The sequence below is a fragment of the Marmota marmota genome, unplaced genomic scaffold (assembly GCF_001458135.2).
Source record: "Marmota marmota marmota unplaced genomic scaffold, marMar, whole genome shotgun sequence".
NCBI classification, from domain to species: Eukaryota; Metazoa; Chordata; class Mammalia; order Rodentia; family Sciuridae; genus Marmota; species Marmota marmota.
The window spans coordinates 29103769-29119431 of NW_026000211.1; the positions used below are offsets into that span (position 1 = coordinate 29103769).

The 15663-nt window shown below is 34.8% G+C and overlaps 1 protein-coding gene across 9 annotated transcripts in view; it reads left to right on the plus strand.

Moving 5' to 3' along the window:
- Marchf1 (membrane associated ring-CH-type finger 1) overlaps positions 1–15663 on the plus strand; it is a 732725-nt gene that overhangs the window by 578267 nt on the left and 138795 nt on the right. For all 9 annotated transcript variants that reach the window (XM_048791729.1, XM_048791736.1, XM_048791735.1 and 6 more), the window contains one exon: positions 4888–4938. In XM_048791729.1, coding sequence (XP_048647686.1) covers positions 4888–4938 — 51 coding nt within the window. The remainder of the gene's footprint in view (positions 1–4887; positions 4939–15663) is intronic.

A 15663-nucleotide genomic window follows, 5' to 3' on the forward strand; every position in this document is an offset into this window, starting at 1 on the left:
TTTTCTTTAACTAGTGATGCTTGAGATTTCTATAATATCATGTCATCAATAAGAGAAAATTGGGATGGTTTTTTTTTTCACTTCTTTTTCCATATATTTATTATTAAATATTTCATTTTGTCATTATTATTTTTGCAAGAAACTCCAACAAGTTGAATAATAATAGCAAGAGCAAATGTCCCTGATATAACTACTTTAATGTGTATAGGTCTGGTATTTTACCATTTAGAATAATATTTTGTATTCAGTTTTAAAATATCATCTTTATCACTTTACAGGGTTTCTGTCATTTCTTGTTTTACTTAGGACTTTTATTAGAATAAGACCTATAAATTTTGTCAAGTATCTTTTCAGCATTTATTTACAAACTACATTTGTCTCTTTCAATGTATTAATCTGATGAATTATGTTGACAGATTTCATAAGGAAATACTGGAATACATTTTATTTATTTTATTCTGTGGGATTATGATATACACTACTGGTATATCAAAGATATATAGTGATCTTTAGATACAGGCTAATATTTTCAAAAAAAAGTTTTGCATCTTTATTCCAAAATTAAACCAAAGGACAATTGTCTTTTCTCTTTAAATATTTAAAATTTCATTTACACAAGATTAATGAATTAGGGAAATTTATGCTTCTATGGAAAAAATAACATAAATAATATTGGAATTACGTGTTCTTAATAGTAAGAAAAACATTAGTCATGAGATCACCATGACCTTACCCTGCATAGGTGCATAAAGACTTTCATTTCCTTTTTCAGTCTTTTCTTGGTTTATTTTCTCAAGTTTCTGTCTTCTTGTTCTTGAAAAATTCCAGAAACTCTTATTATGTTAAAATGGCATTTATTTCCCCTAGATTTTTAAATTTGTTATATTAATGTTACAGGTAACAGTCTTCTATTATTTTCTAATCTTTTTTGTGTCTATGATTATGTTTCTCTTTTTTCTTGTTTTCTTACATATTTTTGCTGTTTCTTTTAATAAGTCTTATGGGAAGTTCATCTATTTTGCAGTTATTTTCAAAGTGCTTCCTTTAAGAAAATCTTTTTCTACTTGTCAATTCAATACATTTAATAAAAGATTTTATGTTTTATTATCTTATTTTCATTACATTTTATTTTACTATGTTCTCTAAAAATGAAGTCATTTATAGTCATAAATTTTAATCTGGATACAACATCCATTGTTCCCAGATGTTTTATTTATTTATTTATTTATTTGGTAGCAGGCATTGAACCCAGGGGCACTTAACCACTGAGTGACATCCTTGGCCCCCTTTTTTTAAAATTTAGAGACAGGGTCTCCCCAAGTTGTTTAGGTCCTTGGGCCTTGCAAAGTTGCTGAGGCTGGCTTTGAACTTGCTATCCTTCTTTCTCAGCCTCCCAAACCTCTGGGATTACAGGTGTGCCACATGGTACCCAGCTTCCATAGGTTTTAGTATGATGTTTTTTAAAGTTCCTGGCTATATTCCAGAGAGTTTTCATTCCTTTAAACCAAACGTTATATAAAAGTCTAATTAATTTTCAATTGATTGATTTATCACCTCTCAAAATTGCAATTCTAATAATTGGCTTGAAAATTTTGTTAAAGAATTTCTGAAGAAAAATATTTTTAAATGTTTCATAGACATGCTTTTCATTTGATGAACATGAGGGTTTTTTATATATGTTAATCAAATTTTATTACATTATCCAATTTCACTGCCCTTATTTTTTGTTTTTAAGTCACAATTTTTAAATAGTTTCTTTTATTCCAAGCTTTAATTACCGCCCCCCAGCAAAAAAAAATTCTTCAGATAACTCTCCAAATTACCATAATTTTTCCTCTTTTCAAATACTCAGTTTTTAGCCTGGGAGTATGGGGGAGAACTCTACAGAATAGCATTATTTCAGTGATTTAATGAGGATATCTCAAATTGATCTCTTCGTGCAGGAATATTTAGTGTCTCCTTCAATTTACATAAAAAACTTGAGTTTTCTTACCACCTTCTTTGGAAAAACAGCATAGTATACAAAGAATTCATGTGTAGAGAGATATATACATGACCAACCATATCGCACATTCTTTAACATAGACCATTCCACTTTAAAGGAACTACATCATTTAGAGGATAACATTAAAAATACATTAAAATAAGATTTGGTATTGATTTTCTCATTTGCTAATCTCTCTTCCTTGTTGATAATAAACATCCAACTCTGTTTACAAAGATCAAATTTGAAAGCAATAACAATAACCATGAAATAAAGCAAATAATATATCAAATGAAAAAGTTAGAAACTTCTTGAAGATATAAAAATATTCTTGTGAAATTATGAGCCTCTCTCTGCATGCTCTGAATGATATGCTAAAAGTCCAACATTGTTTTAAAAATAATTATGAAACTACGTCTCTCTGTGTGCTGTGACTGACATGCTATGGTCCAACATTACTGCCTCAAGATTCCGCACTTTTAATGCAGACCTGACAGAAACTCTTATTGGTTATTGACCTCCAAAGTCACTATAATTTGGGTAGCAGTAAGATTAGTTAGACTCTGAGACAGCTTATATTTAATCTAAGGTAAAGTATTTAAACTGATCATAATGAGGTATGACAACCATATTGACTAATCTACAAAAAGGAATATGTCATTGCAGCCGTAATGGGACAAGCCACCCAATTAATTAGCAGCAAATTGGACAGATCGCCTTGGAAGGTTTCCAAGAGAGAAAGTGCTAGATGCTTTCCTTCAAAAACAAGGCTGATCAACTTCCTTAATATCCTTGTGTATAAAAAATTTTGAACTTTCATCCTTAAATTTCATATGCCCAGAATTTAATCATAGTAGAGGCAGAATTGCAAGACAAAGAAATTAAGATATTTACATGAAAATTGTGACTTTAGGTTTGGGCATGTGGCTCAGTAGTAGAGTGCTTGCCTAGTATGCTCGTGGTCCTGGGCTGAATCCTCATTACCACAAAAAAATAAAAATAAAAGAAAGAAAGAAAAGGAAAGGAAATTGTGACTCTAGTAACCAACAGTGATAGTGATGCCAATGAAGAGAATAGATGTGACCTGTTTATTATAATCCTATGATGAATTCACTGACAACTACAAAGTGAATCTGATCCTCCTTGTTTTCTCTCAAAATAGCACAAAGTTCTGTTTGATTTGAAAAAATCAAGTAATTTAATACCAAACAAGTTTCCTGTTTTTCTTCTTGGTTCTTGCAGCAATACTTCCAATTCTTGTTTCTTCTTCACATTTTCAAATACCGTGTACATACAGAAAACATAGCAACCACCACAAGTCTACCCCCAAAGCCTACTGTATTCTGTGGCTTATTTACCTCTGTTATACACAATAATGTGTCAAAATCCTAAAAAGATGGGTTGACTTTGTTAACTAATCTCCAGAAGAAGAGTTTTGACGTCCATAGAAAAAATGTCTCTCCCCATCCCAGCAGAAGCTAATCAGGGGAGGTCTGTGGGTAGCTTGTACATCCATCTCCAGTTGGATCCCAGGGTTGTTATGAGGAATGGCTGTTTTTACAGTGACTCATCTCAGTCTGTAATAACATAATAACTCCAAGGTGATATCCATGGTTGTATGATGTTTCATATAAAGAAAAAAGGACTGTTCAGCTAGAATCTCTGTAAGCCTATGCCTGACTCAGTCACAGCCTGCAGTGAGTGTAGCTGCTATTTTTTTCACTTTGACACATCTGCCATTTCCCATCAGCACCATGTTTCTGAAACAGTCTCAAGTAGTCATCATGGGGCAATTTCAGCCCCACGGGTTTTTGTGACCCTCAGCCCTCAGAAATGACCTCTGTCAAGATACACTGCTGTAGTCTATTCAGGTCTGCTTTGAGGTTGAGTCTAGAAGTTAAAAAAAAATTTACTGTGACAAGAATATTTCAATGACAATGTTGATTCACATCCTTCACAAATTTTAGGTATCCTGAACTGATTTTTCCAACATTTTCTCTACAGGAGAGGTATACTGTGACCTTATTCTACATGTAAAATGCATAATGCCCATAAACTGATTTTTCCAGTTGATTATCCACGTACAGATAATTATCAGAGTATAAAGCATAAATATACTGGACCAATCCGAAGGCCTCAGGGCTGGTCTGGCTTGCACTAGATCTACGATTGCTGGAAATGGAATGTCTCTGGCCTTCCAATGAGAGGGGTCAAGTCCTTAAGGTCTCTTCCATTTTAAAATTGCATGACTTTTAAAAATATTTTATTTGAAATCATTTTGCATACTACTTTTCATCCCATCTGGAAATTCTTTAAAAGAACTGGCTTTGAAAGTTTTAAACATTTTTTTGGTTTTAAATTTTAGAACTTACAATTTAGAAAACATTTTAACTTAAAAAAGCAAATATTTTAAATTTTTTAAGTGTGTAAAATAACAGCAAAGACCAATCAAATCTACTTTTGAAGAGCACAAGCTAGGTGTCTCTACCATGCATCTGGCATTGAGAATTTACTGGCATTGAGAGTCAGAATTTACTCAGAATTTCCTGGTTGCAAAAGCAGAAGGGGAAATAGAGGACTATGTTATCATTGCCTAATTTTATTTTCAAAGAAATTGCACAAATCTTTCTGGAGAAATAATATAATCATTTCCTGGAAATAAATATTTCTAGCTTGATAAGTGCTCAGATGTTCACTGGGATATTTTTAAAACTACACTGCTCTACATTGGAGAGAGAAAATTTGATGAGAAAAGTCATTCTGTGTAAGCAATTAATATTTCCCTCAGTCAGTTGGAACACTACTGAGAACAGTCACATGAATACCCCAAGCTGTGCCTTTTCTTCTCAGTGATAGAGTATTGCCACACTCCTCTTTAATCAGTTTCTAATTTTATTTTTCAGAATGACAAATCCCCGGGACGATCTGCCAGTCGATCAAGTAACATTTCAAAAGTAGGTGAAATCTATTCATGTTCTTGTTTATTGATGTCTCCATTGCATGAAGTTAATAAATATTTATAATATTTAACCTATATTGTTATCTGGGAGAAATATGTATAATGTGGCTTAACAGTTTCAACTTTTATTGTGATAAAAGTAATGATTTAATACAACATAATTAGTTAAGCTACTTTTTGCTCTCTTCAATGCTGTGTCCAAGAGATAATTTGCTTCCTTCAGAGTTGAGGTACAAATGTTTTATTTTTTTTCTCTTGTTTCGAACACCACAGAGCAATTGCACACCTGAATTAACTGTATCATTAATAATAGTACAATTCCCAAAAATTTAATTTCTCAGGAATTTAGGCTCAATTCTGCTGTAATTTAACCTACAGAGAACTGTATGTCAATGCTTCATACTTGCCATACTTGGGATAGCAAAATGTCCCTCCAAAACCTAAATGTTTGTGGCTTGGTTCCCAAAGAGATAATGTTGGGTGGTAATGGAACCCTTTTTAAAATTTTTGTTCTTTTTAATTATACATGGCAGTAGAATGTATTTTGGCATATCATACATACATGGAGTGTAATTTCCCATTTTTGTGGTTGTGCATGTTGTGGAGTTATACCTTTAGGAAGAGGGGCTTGGTGGGAGGTCTTTAGGTCTTCTAACTTCTAATCTTGCCTCTCTTGTTGGGATGGGCATCCACATATCAGAGAGAATATTCTGCCTTTGGTGTTTGGGGATTGGCTTACTTAACTTAGCATGATAATCTCCAGCTCCATCCATTTACTGGTAAATGCCATAATTTAATTCTTCTTAATGGCTAAGTAATATTTCACTGTGTATATATACCACATTTTCTTTATCCATTCATCTGTTGTAGGGCACCTAGGTTGGTTCCATAGCTTGGCAAGAAGTAAAATCAAGAATCAATAAATGGGAAGGTATAAAACCAAAAAGCTTCTTCACAGTAAAGGAAACAATCAAGAATATGAACAGAGAATATCTTTACCACCAGCACCTCAGATCATTAATCTCCAGGATATAGAAAGAATTCACAAAATTTAACACCAAAGAATCATCATCATCATCATCATCATCATCCAATCAATAAATGACCTAAGGAACTGAACAAGCACTTCACAGAAAAAGAAATAGGTGTGGTCAAAAAATATATTTAAAAATGTTCAACATCACTAGCATTTAGAGAAATGCAAATCAAAACCATCCACTCTTTACATGACATGACCTAAAAGCAACAGGCTATCCTAATCATGGTCTGGAATTTCTAGAACTGTGAGCCCAAAGTAAACCTTATGTTGATTATCTCAACTATTTGTGATAGTATTAGAAAGTTAATACAGGACTGAACATTTCTAATTGCATTAAAATTTGGGTCCCTTCTGATATTTCACAGTCAATGTGGCCTTTGGTTGAGTACAAATTTAGTTGAGTTCAAGTCTCTGCTCTGCCACTTTCTATTTGCATGACCCTGAGACATTCACTTAACCTCCCCAAGACACAGTTGCCTCCTCTATGACATGGGTGATAAAGTAAGTCACCTGAAGGAGGTTTTCTTCAGTTGTTGTAAATTAACACAATGCCTTTCAAATGCCTGTCATCCTAGTTTCATAGTGAAGAGCTTTGCCCACAGCCACAGAACAGTCATCTTTCTCAACTTCAATATGAATGCTGAATAGGTAACAACTTAGACACTTGTCAACATTACGTAATTGACAGCTCTTTTGTCACACCAAATATTTCGGATCTAGAAGCAAAAATATCTTCTTTCTAAATTGCTGTTTGCATCTGACAGAATGTAGCTTGTTTATAACTTTTAGGCTTCTGATTAATTCTTTAAGAAAATAAAATAAATCCCAGTGTAATTTCTCTTCTCTGAGTTCTTCTTTTTTTTCTTTTTGGTTCAAATATAAATGCTTCCTATTCTGAAGGGAATGAAAAGCTTTATTCTTAAACAGTCACTTCATTGTATCAAAACTCAACTACCTAATACTGGTAGGGATAAACAGATTCCAGTGTATATAGGTTTATTTTTTCTATGCTGGTATAACTTTCTGTTTATTTATGTGCAGAATTATAATCACAAATGATAAATGCATTGTTAAATCTTCATTATGTTTTATGTGTTATTGATAGTGACAAATTCTTTGTTAAGACCATAGAGTCTACCAAGAATTGGATGGCAAAAATCTAGGGATATTTGGGTTCTTTAATTTTTAAAATGTTGGCAAAGAAAACATTGAAAGTAGAGCAAAGATTCTTTCTTTAATATTGTAAAAAAAAATGAAGAGAGAGAGATAGTATGCACACCTGAGCTTTTCAGGGGTGTGAGAATCAGTAAAAGGTAGCATTTAAGAAGATTGATATCAGAGGCACTGCTTCAAAAGGTGATTAAACTTCTTTCATAACCTTATCACTGTATCTAACTCTCGGAGTAGTGCTTAGAACATTGTTTGGCATTGCATAAGTATTAGCTCTTCTAATTACCCTGTTCTTAATATTTATAACTCACTGAGAACATTAAATAAGTGCTTAATAAATCTCTTTATAAGAAAGTGACTTTAAACATGGTCTATAATATATATATATAGGATTTTTTATAGTTGAATCAGAACAAATTATAAAGTGGATACTATATATTGCTGATTCTTTTAAAATGTACTTATATTTAATATTAATAACATCTCTAATATCAGCATTAGTCTTACTTAAAATTGGTAGCTCTCTTATCTTTTATCTAATATGTGCTATCCTGTGGCCATTAATTCAGAAAAATTACAGAAAATAGAGAGAGATCCACCCAGAACAGGAGGACAAGACTCCTCCCCATACTGTTAGGTTTGCTTTCCTGCCTATTCTTGCAGTTCCTTCCTAAATGAGCCAATCTTCTAATCATCAATACTTGTCAAGTGTCTGCTTTCAACAATCTCATTCTATGCTGGAATGCTGGAATAATGAAACAAATCCCTACTCAGACTTCAATGGGCTTACCCTGAGATAGTTGAGACAAGTTGTAAGATATGTATGTTTGTAAGGTAGATTCCTGTACTATGCATATTCATAGAGTAGAACTAATGTGACAACCAGTACACAAAGTGTCATCATAATAGGCCTGGACTCCCATCCTTTGAAAGACATACAGTCAAGTTTAGCCCTTGCTGCCATCTGAGAACTGGGATTTCCAAAGTGCCATCCTACTTCATGAGATTGTCCACTGTGCCTGGATTACAAACAGTGTGGCTTGTCCTAAACACGTGCTTTCCTTCCGGGAGTCTGGAATATTGGAACATGCTAGGCAAGTGAGTCTATAGGACTAGTTCCCAATAAAAACTTTGTGCAATGAGTCTTTAATGAGTTTCCCTGGTGGACAATCCAGGGCTGCAGGAATAACGCACTTCCTATGTGATCTATGGGGATGAACTTTTGGAAGCTTGTTCCTGGTTCCTCTGGGCTTCACCCTTGTGTCTTTTCCCTTTACTAATTTTGCTCTGTATCTTTTCACTGTAATAAATCATAGCCAGAGTACAATTATGTTTAGTACTAAGTTCTTGAAAATCAGAGACCCTGGGCATAGTCAAAGGGACCACTGACATATTATCTTAAAAGGAAATACAGACAGAGATTATAAGAGTTCAGAGAGTGATCATTTCATATATTTGGGACAGAATAGCATCAGAGAAGTTTTCTTGGAAGAATGGCATACTGAATAGGGACTTGAAAAATGGGCGTGAACTGATCAAATGTCAGGAAAGGAGGCTTAAAGGAATCTAAGAACAAGGCCTGGAAGCTAGAAAACATAAACATAGATTAGAAAGGAGGCACATTAAATAGTTTTTAAGAGGTTTTTCATATGGCACTTTGAATAATAGAATACTTTCACTTTAATCATACAAGTATTATCTGACTTGGAAACAGAGAAATGGACTTAGAACCATCAAGGTCCCTATGCCCTAAGACTTTTTAAATAAATTATATGAAACTGAACATTATTATTTTACCATTCAGGACTATAATTTATAAACATAACCTTGCTGCTGTGATTACGCAAATTCCAAATGTGGTATAAATAATTAAAGTTGAATGGTTAGTGAGTATCAGTTTTTACCTCTGAATCTTCAAATCTTCATACCCATATATTATTTAATTGCAATTATACTTTGAATTTTATGTTCATTTCAACATTTGTTTCTTATTAGTGCATATATCTAGTTTGTTTTAATCAAAACAAGACTATAACTTTATTAATATTTTAGTAAGATTGGGGTGTCCTGAATAAGTTAAAGTTGATCCAAGAGCTACAGAGAAGCCACATGGGTGCAGAACAATGTATATGAGATTGTCAAAATAGATGTGAACAAAGCATCATTTATTTATCCATCACTTCTTTTTTTTTTTGAAAAGCTGCTCAAGAGATTAGTTATTCTTGTTGCTGTTTTTTTAAACAGAAATAATTCACAAATAGTTTCCTTGAAATGTAAAATTAGACAAATTTCACCTTTCTTATACTTCTATGGTAGGATAATTACATTCAACTAGAAACAGTGTATTATATATTTCAGAAGGAAAACAACTTTCAAAACTAAACTGTCAAAAAGGAAAGAAAGCCTTGTACTTTTGATTCAAGTCAACAGAAGTTTCTTTTAAATAAAATACTGTGCTTTTGGGTTTGATTCAGAAGCAACTCACAAAATCTAAACTATTTATGAAAAAAATTTAAAATCCACTACCTTCACTAAGTCAGATTTCAATAGTTTTCCATAATTTCCTAATATATTTCATAGACTTCCTTAGCTTCACAAATGTACATCTGAATTTTTCAATTGGTTTCTATCCAAAAATATAGAATGTTAGGGTAATGATGGTATTTAGTTTATAAAATATTATTCCTAAAACTTCCTCTTGCATGAATATCCTAGTTCATGCTGTAACAAATGAAAATGTTTGATATAGTCAACACAATTTACTCAATAAATAGTTTTAAGGATGTACTGTGTACAGGCATTATACTATCTTTAAGATTCCAAAGTATTTTCCAGCAAGGTCAAGGTGAAAGTGTTCCCCATATGTAAAATGTACTGGGAATTCTTTCAACTGAATCTGAGCCAAGCCTTTGCATCTCTGAGCAGGTGTTTAATGTTCTCATTTTTTGAGAGATCCATCTTGGCTTGATCTGATACAAGGGACCTATAAATCAGCCATACCCCCAGACATCATACCTTTTGCGGGTAAGTGTGATAGGCTGTGGAAGTAAAGTGAGATGTAAAATGAGGAAATAACTGAAAATGAGGTGACTAATCTGAGAGCTTTCTTAGAGCCTCAGTCTAAAATTCATCCTGAGACCAACACTGAGAAAATGTGTCCGAATTTAGTTGAGTTAGTAATAGTGTTGGGGGAAGATTAAGAGAATCTAAGACCTTCTTATGTTCTGAGGCTTGTCCAATATATATATACATTCACTCCTTGGTTGATTTCTCTTCTAGCCTCATGACTTTATTATAATTTTGGGGCCAATAAGTCTTTAAAAAAAAGATATTTTTTTAGCCCAAATCTCTGCCACGAAGTCCAGACTCAAATATCTGACAACTCAAATTTTCTACATAAATGTATAATGGAAAGATGTCTTGGGTTGCCCAAAGAAGATTCTGAGATAACAATTTTTAGCAGTGATTTACTAGTTTTCCCAGGAGAAACCATTACAGGCATGAGAAAAGCAGGACAGGGCAAAAGTCAAGAGAAGCTCCCCTGCTCCTCCATAGGGACTCTGTCACATAAAATGCACTTCAATGTGTCCCCTGTGGAGGCCAGGGAGCCAGGCTTTCATTCTCCGGTGTTTGTCATTCATTGGTTCAGGGTCATGCCGAGGGGAGAGGAGAACTTCCAGGCACTTGACTCTCTTTACTTGTGGGTTACCTGCCCAAGAAGCCAAAGGGCAGTTTCCCAAAGAATTGAAGTTACTTTATAAACAAGAGCCTCCAGGAGCTGAGGGAACCGTGTACTGAGTAATGACAAAAGGGACCAGAAAGGATCGAGGTGAAATATTGACAGTGTCTGTTACAGCTCATCCTTTGTACCACCTTGATCCATAGGAACTCATTCCATCCTCTCATGAATTCTTATAGATGTTGATTGTTTACCACGTCTAAGGAAAATATTAAAAGGCATATGTTAGGAGAAAGAACTCTTGCTACTGAAGCTGCCGAGCCATAACTTCTAACACTCTTCCCAGTTATCTCTTGTTCTTGATGATCACTTCCTTTAGTCTAAGTGGCTTGCTGGCGAAGTGTCTCTGACCTCCAGTCCTGATTTCCATGCCCTTAGCAGGCCACGGTTGCTGTAATCATCCAATTACAGTTAAAATTGTAGGTAGGTAAGTGAAAAAATGCTGCAGCAGATCTCCCAAGTTTTAAAATTTTTCTTGCTTTCCCATTTCATAGCAGCAGCCTTACCTCCTAGCAATGAGAATTCCGTTGTTCAATGAATTGCTGCTCTGCCTACCAGATACATAGCTTTTGTTATTAAACTCTTGAGGAAATCTCCAGCCATGTGGTAACTGATGTCATGGTCAGTTATTCAGCCTTTATAGGGCCAAGGAGCTTTTTTCTAAGTGGTAAAGGGAGCTCTGCTTCAATAACATGATCTTGAACACTAGAGGTTTCACTATGATTCTCCATTTGGAGAATGTTAGTTCATTTGCTATTGCATTTTCTAAATAGAATGATTTTTTTTTTTAAATCAGATCTAATGAAAGACATATAATTATATCTGAAATAAAGATAAATTAAAATACAAGTAATAAAACTGCATATTCCATTTGGAGCTTGATTAAAAAAAAACTATGTTGCATTTCTATTTATCATGGCATGGAATTTGCCATTTTATTATTGCTCCAGCATCAAGGCTGCTCACATCACAAGCTGAAACTCCAGAGGAACCTTGTCTCTTTTTAGGCCACTCTCAAAACTCAAAACTGCAGCCTTTCTGAGTCATCTGATACAGGGGTCTGTGCATTATTCTAAGGTGCTCAGATTCCTACTGAGGACTCTGGTCTTTTTTAATGCTAACGAAGGGTCAAAATTTGTCCTTCACTCTAGAAAGAATCTATTACCATGCATCAGACCATGAGATTTCTAAAAATCTGACTGTTTTATCCAGCCCTTGAATACATGTACGTTTTTAACCTCCTACCCTCTGGAACACACAGGTCTAATGAGGCATTCAGAGTATTGGTTTCTTCTGACTCACTAGATCTGATTATAAATGATGGTGTCATCAATACAATGAACTATTCTTATGTTTGGCAACTGCCAGACAATGGAGGTCACCTCCAAACTATACTGTGAAATATACCTGCCACAGGGCTATGAATGTATATTGAAATCCTTACCAGGTGAATGCAAACTGCTTTTAATCCTCATTTATGGTAAGTATCAAGAATGACACAAGTATTATAGATTGATATCACATAACAGAGACAGTGTGTAGATCTGCTCTATAAAAGAAATCACATGCAACTTATTATTATTACCAGGATTCTGCAGGAAACAGAGTGAAATTAAATGTTCTATTGTGTTAACTTATAATAAAAATATTCTTAATATGGAATGAGTAGGTTTTTCAGAGCACTGATCCCTGGACCATGCCAGGCCATGAATTCATTGTTAACCACAGTACACAATTTTCAGCTAATACTATAGAGAAGCTCTAGTACAAAAACTGCACCAGATGTTAGTCCCCTCTTGAGGAGAGAGTAAAAGTCAAGGAACCATTGATCTCTGGAGTAGAAGAATATATGAACTCCTGGGTAAGAAATTTCCTCTTTGGCTAATGGTAAGAAGGGAGCTGTAGAGACCAGCTAACATTTCAGCAGCTGAATGTTGGGGGCGCTTTTCTTCTCCTTAGTAGCAAATTTTAGAGGAGGAGACATAATAGCTGCCACTAAAGATGACTCCTGAGACCTCTGAGAGCCACTTGTGTATCACTGTAAGTTCAATTCACTTCAACATAGCTTCTGCAGGATTCTAATTGGGCATGCTTTTTGAGGAAACTTATAAGAAGAAGTTAAGTGGGATTAATTGGAATGAAATACAGCCCTCATTGCTGCATTTGGTCAGAGTTCATAACTGATAATCACCTTCTTATTCATCCAGAGCCATACTAGATTTCTTTTACTTTTTGCTAGCATTTCTGCTGCAGAGACTGCTTGCTTGAGGGATCTGGTTGCCATGCTTTTATCAGGCTGTGTAACTATATTTGCCCATTTATAGCCACATTTTGCAAGGGAAAAAGGCACCCTAGTATGTCACTCAATGAGTGAACATATTCTCCCTGTCACCATTATGTAGCAGAACTTTCTCATGCTATCAGTCAGGATAGTAGCTGAAGACTAAGAGTGTGTTCTAACATAGGATAGGATTTCACCTGACATCATCTCAGGCCCAGGGACTCATTTTATAACAAAAAAAAAAAAAAAAGTGTGCATGGATGTGTCACGATGGGATTCACACACCCTACCAGCCTGCTGCTGTTGTTTGATACATCAGTTACAGAACTTTTTGAAAGTTCATCAGAGGTATCAACTTAGAAAAGACAGCCTGGGAGAAGGGAGCTAACTCTCATAGGATGCAGTATGTTTTATGTCAACATCTACAAAATGATGCTTTGCCTTTTATAATTGGCACTAAGGGGTAAGAGCAGAAGTTACCCTGTTCATCATCCTTTTGGAGAAATTGTGCTTCTAGTAGCCTTCACTTTGGACTCTGTACTTCTTTGAGTTCTAGTTCAAAGAAGGAACACTCCCAACTAAGGGCCCAGTAGAAGTGCCAGGAAATTGAAAACTATGGGTGTTTCCTGGCACTTCGAGCTTTTTGTAATAGTAACCCTAGAAAGTAAAGAAATCTATTACCTTTGAAGCTAGCTTTCTTTCAGTCTGCTAAATTTTGTCAGAGGCCTTCTGTTGTATTATTGCAAGTGGTAGGTATGGTGGTCTGTGAAACATATTCTCTCCTTTTACTTCATAAACATGGTCCTTATACTTTAATCTTTATGATTTGGCGGCTTATTTCACCATTAGAACAACCTTCAGTGTCCAGTCTTCTAATAAATGGAACTGTTAGAAGTTCTTTTTTTTTAATTTTTTGTCTTTTCCACATTTTTTATTGGTACATTATAGTTGTACAAAATGATGGGATTTGCTGTTACATATCTGTACATGCACATAGCAATATAATTTGGTCAATATCACACCCAGCACTTCCCCCAACCGCCACCTCCCACTACCTGGTCCCTTTACTCTACTGTACTCCTTTTGATTTCCATGAGATCTGGCCCCACTTTTCTCTTCCTTTTTCCTCTCTAACTTCTGCATCTGAGAGAAAACATAGGTCCCTTCACCTTGTGAGTTGAATTTATTTCACTTAACATAATGGTCTCTGGTCCCATTCATATTCCTGCAAATGCTGTAATTTCACTCTTTCTTATGGCTGAATAAAAAGATTAAATTAAATAAAATTGTGTATATATACCACGTTTTCTTTATCCATTCATTCATTGATGGACACCTAGGTTGGTTTCATAGTTTATGCTGTTATAAACATGGGTATGCACGTATCAATGTAGTACAATGGTTTTCATTCTTCAGAATCAAAGTTCTTTTTAATGTGAACAACATTTGTATGTAGATAGGAGAAGGATTTCATCACTTAAACAAGAAAATTTGGCTGATGGTCTTTAAGGACTGTTTTAAACCCCGTCTTTACTATTGTCAGTGACTAAATCATGGAACAGAATGCTCACTACAAAGTTAGGATCAATAGTATTTTATCTCCCTCAACATAATAGTAGATGGATATAGTCTTTTTTCAATCTTTAATCAGTTTCATTCTATTGCTGTTGTGAAGATCCCTTAAAAAGAAAATGACTCTGGGGGAAGTTTGAGGCCAAGGTAATTTTAGTAGAAAACAGAGTTTGTTGTTAGGATACACTATGTTTTCAGAGCTGAAATATAAAAAATGAGGCTGCAGGTTGTCTTATGTGTCAAACACAGCAGAACATGGGATTCTTGTTGGCATTTAGTCTTTATGCCATGTGTCTTCTTAGCTGAAGAACTCTGACCTATCACCAGGAGTGCAGGCAGTTCAGATCTCTTGATGTAATGCTCAGCCAGACACAGACTCCTGAGAACTCAGAAGAAAGGTCATGCCAGCCACCCACTGGGAGAGGACAGTCAGAGCAGAAGAATAAATCCAAGACATCAAACGAGTAACATTGGCAGTGGCAATGTTGACATATGTAAAAGGAACCACCTCCATTGAACTTAAACTCTTCCATGTTCCACTTTCCTACTTTTCAAATATCCTCCTTTTTACTATAAAACATATTAGTAGATTTGTGAAATGAATTGAGGCTATCACGTCTTTTAAATGTGCCTTATGATGTGAGTAGTACTTACCCATTCTATAGGTTATAGGGAAGAAGGTTTTTGTTTTTTTTCTGAGTCCGGGTCCTTGAGGTCAAGATGAAAAGGATTCACTTCAAGAGATGGATAGGAAAAAATATTCTGTATAGGTGAATTTTCAGGAGCAAACAGTTGGTTATTGATATTAGAATTTCCCTGTCCCGTGTAGTAGCTAGTCACAGGTAGCTACCTAAATTTAAATTGATTGCAATTATGCCACAGTCCGGCTGCAGCAAAATAATGGGGGGGGGGGGGAGCA